General features: G+C 41.3%; 1 protein-coding gene across 1 annotated transcript in view; it reads left to right on the top strand.

Annotated features, from left to right (window-relative positions):
- Nucleotides 1–27: 27 nt before the first annotated feature.
- RTF1 (RTF1 homolog, Paf1/RNA polymerase II complex component) overlaps nt 28–18605 on the top strand; it is a 30743-nt gene continuing 12165 nt past the window's right edge. Inside the window, exons 1-7 of the mRNA XM_084286924.1 lie at nt 28–130; nt 2370–2480; nt 11283–11430; nt 12936–13140; nt 15785–15899; nt 17428–17539; nt 18394–18529. Of these exons, the coding sequence (XP_084143050.1) occupies nt 53–130; nt 2370–2480; nt 11283–11430; nt 12936–13140; nt 15785–15899; nt 17428–17539; nt 18394–18529 (905 nt within the window). The 5' untranslated portion in view covers nt 28–52. The remainder of the gene's footprint in view (nt 131–2369; nt 2481–11282; nt 11431–12935; nt 13141–15784; nt 15900–17427; nt 17540–18393; nt 18530–18605) is intronic.

Below are 18605 nucleotides of genomic sequence, written 5' to 3'. Positions count from 1 at the left end.
CCGCCGTTGGCGGGGAGGGAGGGCGGGCGGTAGGGGGGCAGCCGGCACCGCCATGGTGAAGAAGCGGAAAGGCCGCGTCCTCATCGACTCCGACACCGAGGACAGCGGCAGCGAGGAGAACCTGGACCAGGTGCGCGGGGAGGCCCGGGCCTGGGCCCTCCGGGCCGCGCGGGGCTCGGTGCCGCCATCTCCCCCCTTCCTCCTCCTCCTCCTCAGGGCCCCGGTGAGGGGGGGCCCCTCCGGCGCTGAGGGCGGCGGGGCCGGGCCCTGTGCTGCCGGGCGGGACCGGGGGGGGCCCCTGGAGGGCCGGGGAGGTGCCCGGGGGCCTCCCGGTGAGCCCCGGCCGTGCCTCAGGCACCTCCCGGGGGTCCGGCACGGGGCTCGCAGGAGGAGGAGCCCCCCCTCTGAGGAGAGTGCTCCCCCCCCCCCCCCCCCCAGGGCTGCAGCTCTGGGCCGGGCAGGGGTTGGCGATGTGCTGCATGTGGTCAATGAGGGCGGCAGGGCTCTCAGGGCAGCGCCCGGGCTGTGCAGAAGTTTGTCTGGCTAACTGTGCCTGCACGGCTCAGGGGGTGTAATGCTGGGCCTGCGGGGCGTGCAGCGGAGGAGCTGGTGCTGCGTTGCGGAAAAGTAAAAGCAAAAAGCCACCCACAAGCACTCCAAAATGTTTTTGCAACGTGGAGCCTTAGAAAACTCAGGCTGTACAGTCCATTAAACCAATACAGAAATACACACAGCAGAGCATGCCCCTTGCGTCCCTCGAGGGTTGCCACCTTCCTGCCATGCATGTGTTCGGTCTGAAAACACGAGGAGCTGAGCTAGCCCCAGAGTGGTGGTGGAATAGCTGCATGGTTCTGCATCTGTTCTGTTACATGCTGGAAGCACATGCATCTGCTACCCTACCTGAGTTGTTTGGGGTTGTTTGTAGCCATTATAACAGATGTATGTGCAAGGATGAAGGCTGGGTAGCAGAGCAGTGATGTTCTTGACGTGTGATTTCAGGAAGAGAGCATGCTGAGTGAGGCCCTTGTAGGTTAAATGTTTGACAGCTTCCCTTAGTGACCTGAGCGGGTTGAATCTAAAGGAGCAGGAGCCTTTCTCCTGTAGTATGTTGGAAAAGAGAAAAAATGAGGGTAGAAAGAAACAAGGCAACTTGCTTGAAATAAAAGCAGTAAATATTGACACCGAGGTATCACGCAGGAAGGTAATCTGGGTTCAAGTATACTTGAAGACACTTGTGAGAGGGGGAATTTCAGAAAGTTATTATAGAAAACATCAGGAACTTCCTAAGGAGAGCCATTTGTTGTTCTGTTGATGTTGCATGTCGTCTTCAGAAAACGGTTTGTAAAGTGCCATTAATAACTGAAGATTTCTTTGTTGGTAAGTAGCTTAGGCCATCAGTTTCTGCAATGTTTATGTTCTCATATGAGGTACTAAATTCAAATCCCTCTGCTGTGGAGATAATCTTCCAGTTTTGAAACTAATTCAGACCAATCCAGTATTGTTTTCCCAAGACTGCAGAAGTTGGTGTGGCTTTATTTCTCCTCACAGCTAAGATTCATCAGCCCCAAAGCAATGTTTTTAAGACTAAATTATTTGTCATGGATTACGAAGACAGTAATGCAGCTTCAGAAATGATTGCTTTAAACTACTGCCTCCCTCTGTCATCTGAACAAGCTGTGAACAGCAAATGATGAGATTATTTGCAAGCCATTTAGCTCTTTCTGCTGGCCTGTTGCCTTTGAGGGTGATTCCACTAGAGAACAGCTCTACTTAGTTTTACAGCCTTTGAGCTTGGTGCCTGCTCTGTGTCTGTCCAAAGCTTTAAGTGCGTTCTGTGGCAAGTAGGAATGGTGAAAAGGAATTGAACGGTCTTACTAAATACATCAGCCATGATATTTTGGTGATACTCAAAGTATTTCCTTTGTAAGTGTATAGTTGCAAATGTCTTCTGAAAGAAAGAAAGGAACTGATCAAGTATTTATTGTACTAGACTCCTTAGTGGCATTTGGCTTTTTGGGTTAGTGCTACACAATGTAGTTTTCTTTTTAATTATCATCTAATTATGTTGTATATAAGTACCAAAGACCTGGAAGTAATTTGTTGTATCTTCTTTATATCAAGAAAGTGATGGCAGTAGCATTTTCTCTTTATGGCTTGTAATTTTAAAAATCCTTTCATAATATTCAGCTGTATTACGCAGAGTTTCGTGTATGTATTTATGAAACATGGTAGACTTTGTTCTCTAGGTGGTAGGGATAATTGTGTTACTGGGATGTGCTCAAATATCACAGAGAAGGTATGTATGCGTTGACCTGAAATGGTAAAACTAATAGCGATGTTTTAAAACAAACATGTTTTTTTCACACCAGGAGCTCTTGTCATTGGCCAAACGGAAACGCAGCGACTCTGAAGAAAAGGAGCCACCTGTGAGCAAGCCTACAGCATCTTCAGACTCTGAGACGTCAGACAGTGATGATGAGGTGAGTAGGTTATGTTGTCAGTGAATTTTCTATGGGTTATTTGTCTGAGTGTATCTATGTGATGGACGTATGGAAGATATGGATGTATCATACAGTATGTTTAGCTTGCTGATGGTACAAAGTGGGACGAGCTGTTGATTAAACTGATAGAGAACCATTTTGCCCAGAGGTTATGTACTCAAATTCTTCTTGGTTTCTTGTAATTAATAAGCTTAGAATTGTAACTGCACACAAAATAGTCGGTATGGCTGTAGAAAAGTTGACTGCCTGCTCGTAAGGTCTGAATCCTTACGATCCTGTGTTCATAAGGTCTGAATGATTTGGTGATCTGTCTGCTTAAAACTAGTGTTCTTCCTGTGTGAAGTTTGTGGTTGAAGTAACAATGAAGTTGCTGAACCTGGACTCTGAGTTCAAGGGAGTGGGTTTTGGCTTTGGGAGAGAGCTTTCCTCCTCGGAGAGGAGGAGGGTAGGTGGGACTATTAAACGTTAGAACTTCTACTTTGCTACTTTGAGTAGCAAAAGCATATTGTGAAGTAGCTTGTCTGGCCATTTGCACATAGAACAGTGTGTTTTTATTGGCATTTCTGAAGAAAGTGAAGCAACTCAGAGTTTAGAATTACTTTTGTTCTAGGGTTTTCTCAACTTATTGCACAGGAGTGCGTATCTGCTAGATCTGTTTTTATTATTTGGTCTTGGTGCTATGTTCTAGAGCTGGTTAAAAGCCTCTGCTTCCATCTATAAGCAAAAATTGAAATTGATGTGTTAAAACAGAGCATCTGACAAACTGGTCATGTAGCTATTTGAATAAGAAGATCTTCTTGTAGTGTTGCAGAAAGCTTGCGAAGACATCTGTACTATGTAGAGGTCTCTTACTCCATTTGTTCTTAAAAACTTAGCTGTGCTGCTTCCCTCTGTTCCCTGATGCCACAGCAAGAGTTATTCATTGTGGCAACTCAAAGACGCGCAGGGTCGGCCAACGATAAACTCTTAAACTGAAGAGAATCCAAGATTCTGGCGAGAATTCTTCCAATACACGTGAAGAACGCTCGCGTTCTAGTATGTTCAGTGGTTTAGTATTCTTACTGAGGTGCTTCTGGAATAAATATAGTTTGAATGCTGTTTCAAGCACTTAGTTTTTAAAAGAGAAATAGTAGCAACTGTTGTATCTAGTGTGTGCTTCAGACATAAGGGATGAGAAAATTATGAACAGACTATAGACATTACACGTGTTATTGGGTGACCACTCAGCCTGAAACTTTGTTCTGATCTGACAGCACACTGCCTGGGGACCAACTTGTCTGGAAATGTAGACTTGAGTGTGGAGAGCACCTTGATTATAAACTCTTCCGTACTATGTTTATCTCTGAAAACAGACATATTTAGCATATGTAACTACAAATGAGGTCCACCTTTCTGTTAAATGTGGAGTATGGCAATATGTGTCTTCATGAATGCGCTAGGAAAACGTGATTTTGAAGTCAAATCTGATATTTATACCCACAGACTTGCAGATGCAGTAATATCTCTGTTGCAGGGTGTGCAATGGAAACTTTCTAATCTGTGTATCATTTCTTCCTGATACTGTTCTCTTTGGCTTCCATGTAGCAAGAGGGAAAGGTTTAGAGAAGAGGTAATTAGGACACTTGCTTCTATTCCTGTGCCTAAAATATGCATTTTGAACTGCTCCTTGTCGTAGCAGGGCGAGACGGGCTGGGTTATGACAGTTTTTCTTCCAGCCACTCGGGTGTGTGCATCCCTACACTCAACTCCCCGCCTGGTGTTCCTGCATGAGTGACTTTGGTTTTGCTCAGTATTCTTGTGGTTGGTCTCAAGTTTGCTCAATCTCAGGCGTTAGGAGCAGGGGTCTAAAAGTTGAAACGGTTTTACTGGATTTCCTGTAAGATGAGGACTTGGAGGCAACAGCATGGAAGTTGTTGCCCTCGGCAAATATGCTTAATCATGTATTTGCTTCCATGCAGGTATTGTAGCGTGTGCATCCTTTGTGGTTCCTGGCAAGCACAAAATGTTCTGGGATAAGCAGTATGTTGCACGTACAGGAAAGAAGTCTAAATCTCTGCTTCGGAAGCTAAACACTGCATTTTGTTTTTCTGTAGGGAGGAAAGTTTGGGGGAACATAGTGTAGAGAGAGACGATGCATTTTTGGAATTACAGAATAAGAACTTGTACAAATTATGCCATGTATACAATGGTGCCCAAGGGATTTCATGAGACCTTTGTCACCATTGTGTTTTTAGTGCAAATGCACTTCTGTGAAATCTCATGGCCACGTCAGGTGTTCATGGTGCAGATACTGGGCTCTATAAGATTTCAAAGACCTGTGTTGTGTGAGTCAAATCACCTAGCCAAGGGACTGAAGGTGAGTTGCAGTCAGCAAAGTAGTAGGTGTGTACTGATCATCTCCTGGTGTCTGTGGAACACGCATGACCAAATTGACTGAACCAATGTTCAGACAACAGATGAGTAGCAATGACTGCAGGCCGTTGCAATAAGAAGTGCCACCTTCTCAGAGACATGGAGACAGACTGCTCCTTTATCTGTGGAGCAACATGTGGCCATGACCACCCCAGGGCCCCCTGTCCCAACTCGTTAGCTTGCGATGAGTAACCAGTTTGTGTAACCAGTTTGGTGTTAGCCAAACTGCTGCTGGGTCTACTGTGCTAGGGACGTGTGTGTCAGCAAGCTACCCTCATGGCATCTTGAAGACGTTGTATGGGTGGTATTCCTCAGTTGTGGTAGGCTAATTCTGGGTTCTTGCTCTTCTTTTTATCCCAGCAGTGTTGATCACAGTAAGAGGATCCTCTCTGTTGTGCAGTGAAGCCTGGATGACCATTGAAACAGCTTTGCTAACATCAGTGTAGATTAGACAGAAAGCAGCAATACACTTTCTCCTGAAAGGTTTGTTGTTGGCAATGCTGGTATAAGACTGTGTTCTTACACACTTATTCTAACGTAGTGAAGGGTTTGTCTGTGCCTTTTAACATCTGTAGGATGACAGCAGAAGGTACCTCTGGGACATGAAAAGTTAGATCACGAATGCTTGTTACTAGGTTGGAGTTTACTGATTATCTGGTTTTAGGCCTTTATTTGCAAATGTGCAGATTCAGGAGGAGATGGCATGGCTGAAGATTTTTCAATAGCTATGGGACAGAGGAAACAGTGCCTAGAGTTTGTGCAGGCAGTAAGTCAGTCCTGAATAGCGGTCTGCCTGGAGGAGGCTTTGTGCCTCTATTATTAGGAAAGGAGTTGAAAATGTAGATCTTCCTACATTCAAGTTTAAGCACTTTGGTAAACCACAGATTAGCAGAAATCTACATGTATTCCTTCTGTTTTGGGGGCGTCTTTTGTGGGTTTATAGAGATTACTGTGCTAAATGTCTTCCCTGTGTGCTTTTATTTCATAACACTGCTTAATTAGGCCTCCAAGACTGAGTGGGTTCTCTAGTCTGGTGGGGTCTTTGCCATACGTACATTTTTCAAGCTTAAAGAATCTGAAGCAGTGTGTGTTTAATCTTCCTGTACACAAGTGTCCAGGCTGTGTGCTTTGTAATTTTGATTTCCTTGGAGACAGCTTTCTTTAGCTATTAACATGGAGAATAATAAAGCTTTCCTTAAAGAGGGAGTTGCTGCTGTTAGCACGCACACCCCAAAATGTGCAAGTGCAAATCTGGATCGTGCGGACTAATTGTATGGAGGCTAACATACACACACAAGTAATGTAAACCAGCTGGGAACAAAATAGGTATAAAGTTTGGTCTGCAAGTAACTTCAAATCCCAAGCTAGTGAGGGAATAACTTCTGGGGGTGTGGATTACAGGGTATGAGAGTCTGCAAGAGCTCAGAGGTGGAGCAGGGTGCTCCAGATGCGGGCTCACATAGCTATTTGAATGGAATATGTGATTTTATTTATTTAATTTTCAGAGAAGGAACTTCTTCCTGTGTATCAAGAAAGCAACTTTTTCTGAAAACAATCCATTCATGAGGCACTGTCATATCTAGAGCAGTGATTAAGCTTTTTTTGGTCTGGATGATGGTAGCTTGGTGACAGCGGTGCAATGCTTGCTGTCCAAGTATTTTATGGCTGTCACCATCTCCAGCTGTTTGGTCCAGGTTTCTAAAATAAAACTTCCTGGGTTTTTACAGGTGGTAGCATCCCCAGGTTTGTTTTGATTACGTGTTATGTGTTTCTTCATTGGCATTTGGGATCTACTATCTCCACGCTGTTATTCAGTGGGTCTCCATGTTTCTCAATACATGGACATCTCAAAATAATTCTAGAGTAAATGGTAACTTGCAGCTTAATTTAAATTAAACCCATTAAATGTATACTTTTTTTCTTAGTTACCTTGTTGTGAGTTGATTTGAGTGCTGTTCAGACAATAGGGGAGGACCAAGCAAGTTGTGACCCCTGAAACCTTCATTCAGCCAGTTCCTGGCAAAACCTCTTCTGTGACTTGAGAACTTCTTTCCTCTGCCTGCTTGTGTCTCCTTTTCCTTTTGGTGTTGACATCTCAAGTCTCCTCTCCCTGCCTAGCACAGCTCTTTAAGTTTCCTAATTGCCGGACTGTTGTCATTGTGGAGTTGTTTGAGGCCCCCTGAATGACAGGTGCAGACTGAAAGGCAAGAGAAGTAATGGGGGTTTTCTATTCACTTTTTGGTTTTAACAATAGTTGCAGAGAGCATTTTCTTCCTTGTAGTTCTTGGAATTCTCCAGAGATCTCCCTGCTTTGAGAAGCCCTGAAGACAGTAAATGCTGCTGTATCGTAACGTCTCAGCTGTCTGCTGTTGTCTGCAGGCTGGAAATGCAGTGTGATGGCTTGCATGGAGGACTGCCTTTTTTTTCTTCAGGTATAAATGGAGAAGAACAGATAAGAGTTCGTAAGCTGGGCTAACACTAGGTACTTTCCCACACATAAGCTGTTGTGTTGTCATGGCGTGTAAGTTTATCTGGCCAAGAAAGGAACATGTTGGTAAGGGATCTGTTTCGTTTTGAAGTTAGGGCTTATAATTTGCCCTTTATAAAAGACGTATCCAGGAGGGAAAAATACAGCAAGGACAGGCTGGTGACATCAGTTGTGCACCTCTGCTCAGTTTGATATAAAAAGCAGGGAGAATACCTGCTTGCAAAAGAAAACTTAAGTGGATAATACATCTGGGTACTGTGTGAATAGAAGAGAATAGTGACTATCTGAGCAGCATCAGTAAAAACACTACTGCATTCAGGCTACTGTACTGTCAGAGCTCACTTTTTTTTCCCTCACCTCGATCTCATTTCATCTCCCTAGTGGAAATGTGTTCTAGGTTTGCTGAACTATAAATGATTTTCCTCAGTCATCTTGTGTAGTTGCTTTTGTAGAAGCTAACTACTAAATCCAGTGGATTTCTAATGGCATTTTGTTATTGACAGTCCATTCTGGGTACTGTGGCTTGACTTGGACAACTTGGGGAAATATGTGAGTGATTAGCACTGTGAACCTTTGAAGCAGGAGGAGAAACTGAAATGTTTTCTGGCTGCTTCCTGTGACTGAGCCATAATGTTCTGTTGTTGAGTTGTGCTGAACAATAAGCAGAAAGCAATGTTACAGCACACTTCTGCCTAGGTTTATTGACTTGCTGTGTCTGGAACCATGGAGGGTTCCAGCTGGTGGCCGTGAAGGCAGTGGTGACCAGAGGGGCTGTGCAAAGAGGCATGGCTGTGGACAGCATGTGAGGAGCGTTGGCTGGCTCTGCCTGATCACAGCATGGAAGAAGGAGCCTGGAGAAGCTGCAGCAGAGGACAGATTTTTGGAAACTATGGTTACTGTTTGCTGTTTGAGATGGAGGGAAGATAAGCAGAACAACCAAATGCTGCTGATTCTTAGGTGGGTGTGCATTTTTACTTGGTGTTACATGTGAACGTGTGGCTGCCTTTCTGATCTCTGCAGGTGTGCCTAGAGCATGAGGAAGGGGCTCAGGACTTTGGTTTGGGCTGCAAGCTGCCAAGCAGCTCATGGCTTTCCTGTATTGCTTTTTCTTCTTACTTCCTCCTCACACCCCCGACGTGCTAAACTTTGCTATCTCTTCCTCTGATGTAAGAAGAAACTTGGTGTTGGCTAGTCCTATGCTGAATAACACTGAGTGGCCACTCAGTATCCAAATGACAACTGATGGTTCCCGAGTCTGCAGAGCAAACTGTGAGCCTAAAAGAGCCCTTGCACTGAGTATGTCCTGGTTTAGGTGACTTATTTGTCCTCAAGTTTTGATCAATCCTTCTTTTTGTCCTGTAGTGGTTGCAGGAATAACCAGGCATTCATGAAAGACCGGGGTAGCTGAAAAGCCCCTGAAGTGTCTGAGGCAGTTGAGGAAGAACTTGGCTTTATGGCAGCACTGAAACTGGCAGGTTTTGTGACTTGTTATTGTAACTTGAAAGATGCAGTTGTCACTTGCACAGCAAGTTAGTGTAATCTCCAGGGTCTAATAGAAACCAAAGTGAAAATTCCTAGGTGAGGACAGATTTCTTGATGTTGCTCAGAAGTTGACACCCAGTTTTCTCTTCAGTTCCATCTCTTAGGCCCTGAGGTCTCTCCACAAGCCTGCTTGTGAGTCGAAGGCTGAGAACAGCGCTCTGTAATGCGTGTATCTACAGCTATTAAACATTTTCTTAACTACTGAAGTCCTGCTGTTTCCATCTGATCTTAACTTCTTTCATCTCAGCATGACCTCTCAAGGTCTTGATATATCTGTGTGCGTATAATATGGCTTTCTGTGTGCTTTTATTTTTACTTGCTAAAGAGCAAGCTATAAGTCAGTGTTGGAACACTAAAAAAGTGACAGAGCTCTGGGAAAGAAGCACCTCTGCATCCCTTGTTCAGAGGGCTCTGCTCCTCCCTAGTGAATGCTCAGTCTCACTTTCTCACTCTTGTGTTTTCATCGGTCTGCTAACAGTAGGTGAGCTGTTGAACTAATAGTCAAAATGCACTTATCCTAGTCCTAGGAGGTGATTCCATGATGTTGAGATCTGAGCATGTTTGCGTTGTGTACAAGCTTGGTCTTCATTGATTTACTTGGGCATGATTGACCAGGAGAATTATTGGCAATACTGGGGAAGCCGGGCAGCAGCACTGGAACACCGAACAAGTGAAACCTGAATATGGGAGCCAGTAAAGACTTAAATGCAAACTTAGGCTGATATAAAGCCAGATGCTTTGTGATCAGAGTTTCTCACCTGTCCTGTGGAGCATAATGGATTGGGGAACAGATTGCAATCAAAGGCTCACCACTAGGTAGCTCTGCTTTTACCGCAGAAAAGAGAACTGCTTGCTCTTTGGCAGATAAATTTGAATGCATGTCTGACACTTAGAGGTGATGATGAAGTGAGCGCTAATATGGACGGTACAAAGCCAGTTGTGAGTGTAATCAAAAGCTAGGAAATTCTACGGGTGCTAAGAGATGAGGTGGTAGCTTCTGGGTTGAGTTTTATTTGGAGAACCCCAAGGTTCAAAACAATCTAAAGGTGGTGCATCTTCAGAAAGTAGTAGTCAAAGGTGATGGAGCCTGAGGTTTGTATGCAACAGAGGTCAAATGTAAAGAATTTCTTTTAACTAAACTATTCTTCAGTGCAAGATTTCAGTAATGCAAAAGAATCTTTGCTTATTTAAATTATGATTTTTTTATAATTTTCTTGGGGGGGGGGGAGTAGACTGCCTGCTTGAACAGGTGATGTGCATGAACAGGTGATGTGCATGAAGGGTGAGAGTAATATATAGGTATGAAGAAGATAACATTCAAAATAGTTCACTTCAGAATAAATACCTTATCCCTGAAGAGGGAATCTAGGCTCCCCCTAGAAGAATTTCTAGAAGTAGTGAGGTGCAAAATATTGTAAAGCCTTAAAATCATGCATAAATAGTCTTTACTGCTTCTGTTCCCTTCTGGCTTTACCCAGGTGGTTAGGACAATGGAAAAATATAACTAGGAATTGCATGGTAAAGTGAATACTGCCTCCTCTCCTGGGACTCTGGTGTTTAAAGTTGATGCCTGTGCATATGTGCTGGCATAAAGTCTGAACTTGGAAATTGCAGCCTAAATTGCAGATGTGATGTTAAGACAAAATTAGAATTAAGCCTAGACTTTTTTTTCCTAACTGTGATTCTGATTTGATTATTGACTTGTGCGCTGTACATAAGGTGCAGAAGGTGGCAGTACTGTCTGTGAATGAGTATCCTACTGGTTTGTTGCATTAAAGATTACACAGGTACTGTGAACTCCTGCCAAAACTGAGATTTATGAAAAACTCATGCAATTGGTGTGCATTCATGTAATCTAAATTTTGCCCTTTGGTGAACTAATTTTGGAAACACATTTGTTGCTTCTTCCATTTCACAGTATTTAACTGAAAATAGCCTTTACAAATACAGTTAGACTCCTATTATTTAAGTTGTTTTCTTAGGAAAACGTTTTCAGTAATTTCTTTCCCCAGTGGATATTGCAGACTGAACTCTGAAGTCTTCATTGTTTTCAAAAGGACTCTTCTGCCAACTTTTGGGTTACAGGGCTAATTTATATTAAAAAAAAAACAAAAAAAAACACAACAACAAAAAGCCACCATAAAATGCTTTCATTTAACAAGTTACCTGTTGGCATTTTTTTTTCCTTTTTGTGTGATTGATTTGTTGCTGTCAGATATCAGACTGTTTTTCAGTCATTTTTACTCCAATGTTTTTGGGGAGGGAGGAAAGAGTGATAGTTCTGTCTCATGATCTCTTTCTTGTTTTTTTTTGTTTGTTTGTGTGTTTTTACCTTGCAGTGGACTGTTGGAGGTTCTAAAAACAAGAAAAAGGGAAAAGCGGGTAAGGCAGAGAAGAAAGGAGCCATGAAGAAACAGACAAACAAAGCTGCCTCTTCAGGCAGCTCAGATAAAGACAGCTCAGCTGAGAGCTCAGCACCTGAAGAGGGTAAGATAACACCTCTGCACCTACTTAGAGCATAATTCCAAGTGAAGTTACCTCTTTGCACACACTGAAGAGTAAAAGTAAATGGTTATGTTAAAGACTACCCTCAGAGAGCTTTCTTTGTGTTCCTGGTAGTCTGGATGACTTGAACTTGCCACGGCTTGAAGTACGTATAATGTAATTCCACATTGCATTGCTGTAAGTGCACCATTAAAAAAGCACTGCCAAATACTGCTTCAATTGAAGAGTGTACAACATACTTGATTACTTGACTTTCTCCTGGAGAATTCTCTTCTTATTTCAAGCTTGTACCATCTGTAGTTTGGGTAGCATTTTCTTCTGATTGATGTATTTTGCCTTCCCAAAATTGTGACAGCAAGGAGAAAGGTGTATGATACATAATGCAAATAAGAGCTTATCTTACGTTTTCTCTGAATCAGAATACTTGCACGCTTATACTGAAATTGAAGAAGAGAAATCATGACAACAACTGTCATTTTTTTTTTTTTTACGTGACTGCTGAATCTGTTCCTATGCTAGGCAGACTTCCTGTGTTCTTTCATGTTTTTATCGTGGCTATGACGGTTTGCAGGTGGTTAGTTACGATTTCAGTTGATACTAAAAAGTAAAGTTAAGACTGTAAGATCCTTCACATGCTTTAAGTGTATTAATATTAAGCACAGTGGAGACAGACCAATGCATGATGTGACTGAACCTGTACCTACAAGCACATGTAATCAAGGCTGTTGACAGAGTAAGGTTACAAAGCGGGAAGTTTCCAGAAATACTGAGGCTTGAATGAAAGTGGAGGAAAGAATTGTAGTATCTGTTTGCTTTTGGGATTTGGTGTAATGCGGTTGATTAGGTGAGATAATCAAAGTGTTTGGACTTGGATCAAGTTTAAAGGTGGTGTTACCCAATATTGTTGGGGACTCAGCTGTTCTGTGTATAAATGGGGAGGACTTCTTAGCGTGATGGAGCTAGCATCGTGACTTTGCCAGTTACAAGAGTAGTGTTTTTTAACTTCATCTTGTGATGTAGCAATTCATATTGTTGCAGTCTTCAAATGACAAATTTTGGCTCCTCAAGTTGTTATAAAATAAGGAATATTGGTGGTGGTTTGTACTGGCATTTGAGGTGCACATATGCACTTAAAAGTTATGGGTGTCCAAGCAACTGCTAAGTGATGTAAGTATGTAGGCATAGAACTCTAACCTCCAGACCTTAACACTAAACAAAAAAGCTCCTAGAATCTTTTTGTTCTACTAAGAGTTTTTACTTAACATTTTCTAATGTTTCTTTTTAACTACTTGTTTCATTATTTTTTGTAGCAGGTATGTCTTTCAGTACTAAAGTGTTTTGTAGGTTTAATTTTCATGATACGCATACTTTTAGGATAGAGAAAGACAAGCACAGAATTCATTCTCAATACCCTTTGCTAACATGCTGCACTGAAGTGGTTGGGCTTTGCCCCAGCTGAATTTCACTGTCTTGTGACTTTGTTTTAGGAGAGGTGTCTGACTCAGAAAGCAACAGCTCCTCATCTAGCTCGGATTCAGATTCTTCATCTGAAGATGAGGAATTCCATGATGGTTATGGAGAAGATCTTATGGGAGATGAAGAAGACCGGGCTCGATTGGAACAAATGACAGAGAAGGAGAGAGAGCAGGAACTGTTTAACCGGATAGAGAAGAGAGAAGTGCTAAAGAGAAGGTAAATTTGTCTGTCGGTATTTGATAGTAACCTCGTACAGGGTGTACTGTAAACAGCTCTGAATTAAATCCTTTGCAATGTACTGCTCAGTTAAACAGCTGAAACTAAATGCAACACTAACAGTGATATATAACATATTCTGTGTATTTCATATTGTACAAAATGTGTATTTTCTCATTTCTATGAAGTAGACGTGGAACTCTAACTCAAATTTCTGTTTCTGTGACTTGCAGACGGCCTATTTAAATGTTGGTCGTTGTTTTTTTAACGGGGTAGGGGCAGAAAAATGGGGAAAACAGCTAGGCAACACATCAGACTGCAAGCAGTGAAGTCTGACTAACGTTTGCATAATGTCAAATTGTAAAGCAAAGAAACTTTGTGTGTGTTCATGTGAAATTGCTGTTCCCCGCATTGTTTTTCATAGTTATTGCTGTATAGGAAACTGAGATGGAAGTGTCCAGTGTTTTAGGATAAATATTCTCCAGCTGAATGCTTGTTCTATTTCTCTACAGACATCTTTTCTTTATTCTTAATTTGGACTTTGCTGTATGGAGACTGTCCTGACTGGGCTCTCTTGTTTGGGGTTCAAGCATTCAGCATGCTAAAGCAAATGATGTTTCATGGTAGATTTTCATATCTATTGTCCTTAAGGCTAGTTTAGAAGTGTGTAACAGAAATCCTGCATGTTCTAGGAAATGTCTGTTTCTGGAAATTTCTTAGGTGTTGAATGGGTGCGGTTGCCAACTACTATTCTAGCTGTGTATATACCATTTTAGACACTAGGTGTCTAAACAGAATCAGTAGGACTGCTTTCTCTTCTGTCTTTTCTGTATTGGCCATCAGATGCTGATACTTTAGAAATAGACAAAGCGTAAGGCACATAAGAGCTTCGGCAATTTTTCAAAAGACAGTGGTGAAGCACAGAATAGTTTTAGGGTTTACCTCTTAGTGGATATGAAATTGGTTGGAAGACTAATAGAAAAGAGAGGGATGTTGGAAGAAGAGTGAGTGGTGTTGGACGTCATATTCAAGGGGTCATTTGTGGATTTCTACCATAGGTGTTGTAGTTTTATTTGTTACTATAATATTGCCCTGTCAGGCAGTTTCCTTGTAGTATTTTTTCCTCCCCATACATCTAACAAAAGATTTGGTGAAAGTGGGGCAAGTCTGGCCCAATTTCTTCCCTCTTCAGTGACTTCTTTCTATTAGTTGCTGAGAAATTTCCCTAGAGGACTAACATCTGTTATGTGAATCAAGCCAGTACAATTAACTACTCATTTGTCTAAACCATAGCTAAAGCACTGTCTAAATATGCTTCTAATACTACTTTCAGCTTCTTCTCTAGTCTGCTGCCCTCCTCAAAGGGATTAAAATAGGTGAAAGGTTGGACCTAAATCAGGTAAAAGGCCACCGCTTCTCTGATTCTCATTCGTAGGTCCATGGTAACAGAATATTTTGGTTTTAAGATGACCACTGGAGAACACTTGATACAAATGAGCTAAACAATTTAAGCTTGAGTTTCTGATTTAATCTTAAACAAGTTTGTCCTGTTCTGTGTACAGGAGTTGGCAGGTAGAAATAAGTGGAGGCTGGGAATGACAGCAATTTCATTTTTTATAAGTTGAATCTTTCAAAATGCTGCCTATATATATGTCTTCCTGGCAGTTTATTGGGATTACAGCAGACTTTGTATGTGGTACGATGCCTGTGCCCTGTGTGTTATGCTTCATGTTTAAGGCATAAAAGGGCAACAATCTCATCTGGCACTTCAGTTTCTTGTCTACAAAATCCAGTTGTAAAGGACTGAAAGGAATGCACCATGTAATGTGCATGTGGATAACACATTTGAAATTTCAGTTACTGGAAGATAAGTGGTTTTTGTTTGTGCTTGATTGTTTGGTTTGCTGCTTTTTTTTTGGTGTTAGTTCACATGCACACTTCGCTAAAGCAACATCCCATCCATGCTGCAGTAGAATCTGTCATAGGACGGTTCCAGTGGAATCACTATTTTTCTGAATACAGGGGCTGAAAATGAGATTTCAGGATGACAAGTTTAGGGAAGTTAGAAATGGAAGTGCTTAAATCACAGAAAGAAACTTCCTGAGCCTGATGGAATGTGCTGTAGCAGCTGAAGGAGTACTCGCTATGACTTCTTTTTCTTATTCAGACCAAAGCCAGTAGAAAGGTCAAGTTTAAACAGGAAAAAGCTAGCATAATAATGGTTTTAAAGAACCAAGTTTTTAGCTGTTAAGATTCAAGTTACATGAAATAGCCAAATGTTTTTATAGTTGGAGGCAGCATGCAGTGATCGTTCTCCTGGCAAAGATAAAGTATGGGTTGGATTCTGGGGATTCTGTTACGTGATCTTCCCAGCCCTTCAGGTTAGCTCTCGCCTTTGGTAAGCCTGCATCTTTCTGTGGTCAGCTTCTCTTTATATTATCTTGCTTGAGGAAGGGAGGAGATAGAGATGGGGAATGGGGAACAGCATAAAAACCATCATTCCTAGCAGTGGAAGTGTTCCTTGAGGTTTACTAACCATATAAGACAGCATAAATTGTTCACATAGCATCTGAGTGGTATTTTGCTCACTCAGGGAGGGAGTGTTCTCTCATGTACTCTTTTTGTTTCAAATATCTGCTAATAGGTTTGAAATCAAGAAGAAACTAAAAACGGCAAAAAAGAAAGAAAAGAAAGAGAAAAAGAAAAAGCAAGAGGAAGAGCAGGAGAAGAAAAAACTCACACAGATACAAGAATCCCAGGTAGGAAATGAAACTGCCTGTAGTAATAAACTCTTTTTTCCCTTGGCAGCAGGGGATGGGATGCTGCCTCTCCTTACCCCTGCCATTTTACCCTTAATGTCAAACAGCAAGGTAAGCAGGTCAGAATTTGGTTCATTTAGATGCTTGAGCTATCTTTAGCCTTTCAGTTGATTTAAAGAGATTAACATCTTTGGCCTGCTGTGGAATGCACTGATAACTTAATGGAAAATGCAAAACAAAGAAGTAGTTGTGACTACATCTAAAGTTCTTGGGACGAGACCTGTTATGTGGTCTGATTTTTTTTGCATGCAGGCTTTTCTACAAGTCAAGGTTTGAGAGAGCAGGCCAGAAATTTCTCAGCTTTTTAAATGATGTGTGAAGGCAAAGCTCAAATGCTAAGGAAGTAATTATAAGAAGTAATACTAAGTAGTAATTCTATAGTTTTTCCATCTGTAGCATAAAGGGGACGATTGCTTTTTTTTGGGGGGGGGGGGGGGGCTGGGGGGTGGGTTGAGGCCTGTGTAATTGAACTATACTTTCAAATAGCTGAGTTTCTAAGTTCAGATCCCACCCTTAACTTAAAAAGTCTGGGCAGTTACACTCCCAGAATAGGATGGGATTCATCTTGCCTAACTTGCAGTCAACGAACTAGTTGTTTGCATTTGTCACTTGTCTCTGTGCAACAGAGGAGGACATCTCCAGAGGGCAATTCGGCGTACATTATTTTCTAGTGAAATAGGTGTTTAACACTTAAATAAGGTTGGATAAGATGAATTTTCCTTCAGGCACATATTAGGTGGAATGAGTCTCATCTCTGGGCACCTCTTAGCTCCACATATGTATGTGCATATATATGTACACACATATAATCCATATATATGTATACATAGTATGTAGTGCATGTGCACACATACAGATCTAAATATAAAATCATTGTGTGCAGGGTTCTTTTACGGTGCCTTACAGAAACGACTTGACTTAAATGACTGCATCCTATACTCATTATAGAAGCTGCATTCTGTGTTACTTGCTTTTATTGACAGACCTGTAAGAAATGGAAAATATTAGAAGACTTGCATTGTTTCTGATTTTAGTACTCTTAACAGATGTTTTGTCTTCAGGAAAGACAAAAGAAGTACATTGGCCTTGCAGAAGTAGTAGTCAGTGAGACTAGCGTTTATCCAATTTTTCTTCATGATTTATTAGTTACGGAATTAGTTCAATTTCATTTCTCTAGTCCTTTTCAATTATCTTAAGGAGGAGTTTGGGGACTAAAACTTGGTGGCAGAAATGTTGAGGAATAAATGTTTATTTTTGATACAAAGTACAAAAAAAAATACGCTTCAGATCAATTTCCCCTTTTCTAGACTATGAAAAAACAAACTTCAAAAAAGCCCCACAATTTTAAAATTGAGTTTGTTGTTAGCTTCCATTTTAAGTTTTCAAGGTCTGCAAACAAGCTGTTCTAATTCGTTTCAATTTATGAATTGCAGTTCAATATGGAGTGACTTTCTGTGTGTGTTTTTAGGTCATGTCACATAACAAAGAGCGGCGATCAAAGCGGGATGAGAAACTAGACAAGAAGTCTCAGGCAATGGAAGAGCTAAAAGCAGAAAGAGAGAAAAGGAAGAACAGAACAGGTATGAAGGCTTGTTGCATTAACTATAAATTTTTGAGACCTTATTACAATATTTTGAGTGCTACCATCTGTTCCTAGCTAATGTAGTAATCCTGCGTCTTGGATGAATGAACTCCTTCTCTGCATCTTCCTTGGTCTTTTGACCAATGTAATCACCTAGGAAATTACTTGGCACCTTTGGCTCTTTATTCATATTGTTTTCCCCTGTGCGGAATGGTCTGAGAACAAAGCAAACTTTCTTAGTAGTCCACTGAATGGCACTTACTAAGTTATATCTGGTTCATGTGTTTGAATTGGCTGCTTAGCTTCTCTTATTTAATCTCTGAATAATCCAAACCATGTTTATTGTACTTACACTATTTTGTATACATTTGATTATTTTTTCACTAGCACGTCATCTTGTCCTTCTTGCCATGGACTTTTAACATGACCTTTTTTGTTTTACTGCTGGGTTTTAATTGTGGTCCACCCCAAATATTATACACAGGAAAAAAGTATCATAACAAAAATGTGTTCAATCAAGATAGTTTTAACTTGTATATATTCAATTCTTATGCCTATCTTGTATGGCACACGCAGTTGTGTTGGGAGGCAGAAGATAAATATAACTGAGATCTAAGATGCATTTAAATTATTTTAGTTTCTCAGTTTGAATATATATAATGGCATTCTTAGCCTATCAGTGGCTTTAATCATGTGGCACTTAGCTGTCAGTTTTACATTTGATATATCTGTCGTACTGCTGCTTTCTAAACTTTTTTTAATCAATGAGGTTTCATCTCTAAAAGAAAGCTTTCATCAAAAAAAAAAAAATCACAGCTTGCTTTTCCTTGTTCTCTCTCCTCCCTTCCCCAGCTGAATTGCTTGCAAAAAAACAGCCATTAAAAACTAGTGAAGTATACTCTGACGATGAAGAGGAGGAAGAGGATGACAAGTCTAGTGAGAAAAGTGATCGCTCATCCAGATCGTCATCCTCTGATGAAGAGGAAGAGTAAGTAGTAAATGCTGGACTGTGATTATTGAGTGCGTTCATTAACACAGGTAATCACCTAATGTAGGTACATACT

This window comes from Netta rufina (genome assembly GCF_964035555.1).
Source record: "Netta rufina genome assembly, chromosome: 5".
Taxonomy (NCBI): Eukaryota; Metazoa; Chordata; class Aves; order Anseriformes; family Anatidae; genus Netta; species Netta rufina.
This window is presented reverse-complemented; position numbering and strand designations above follow the sequence as displayed.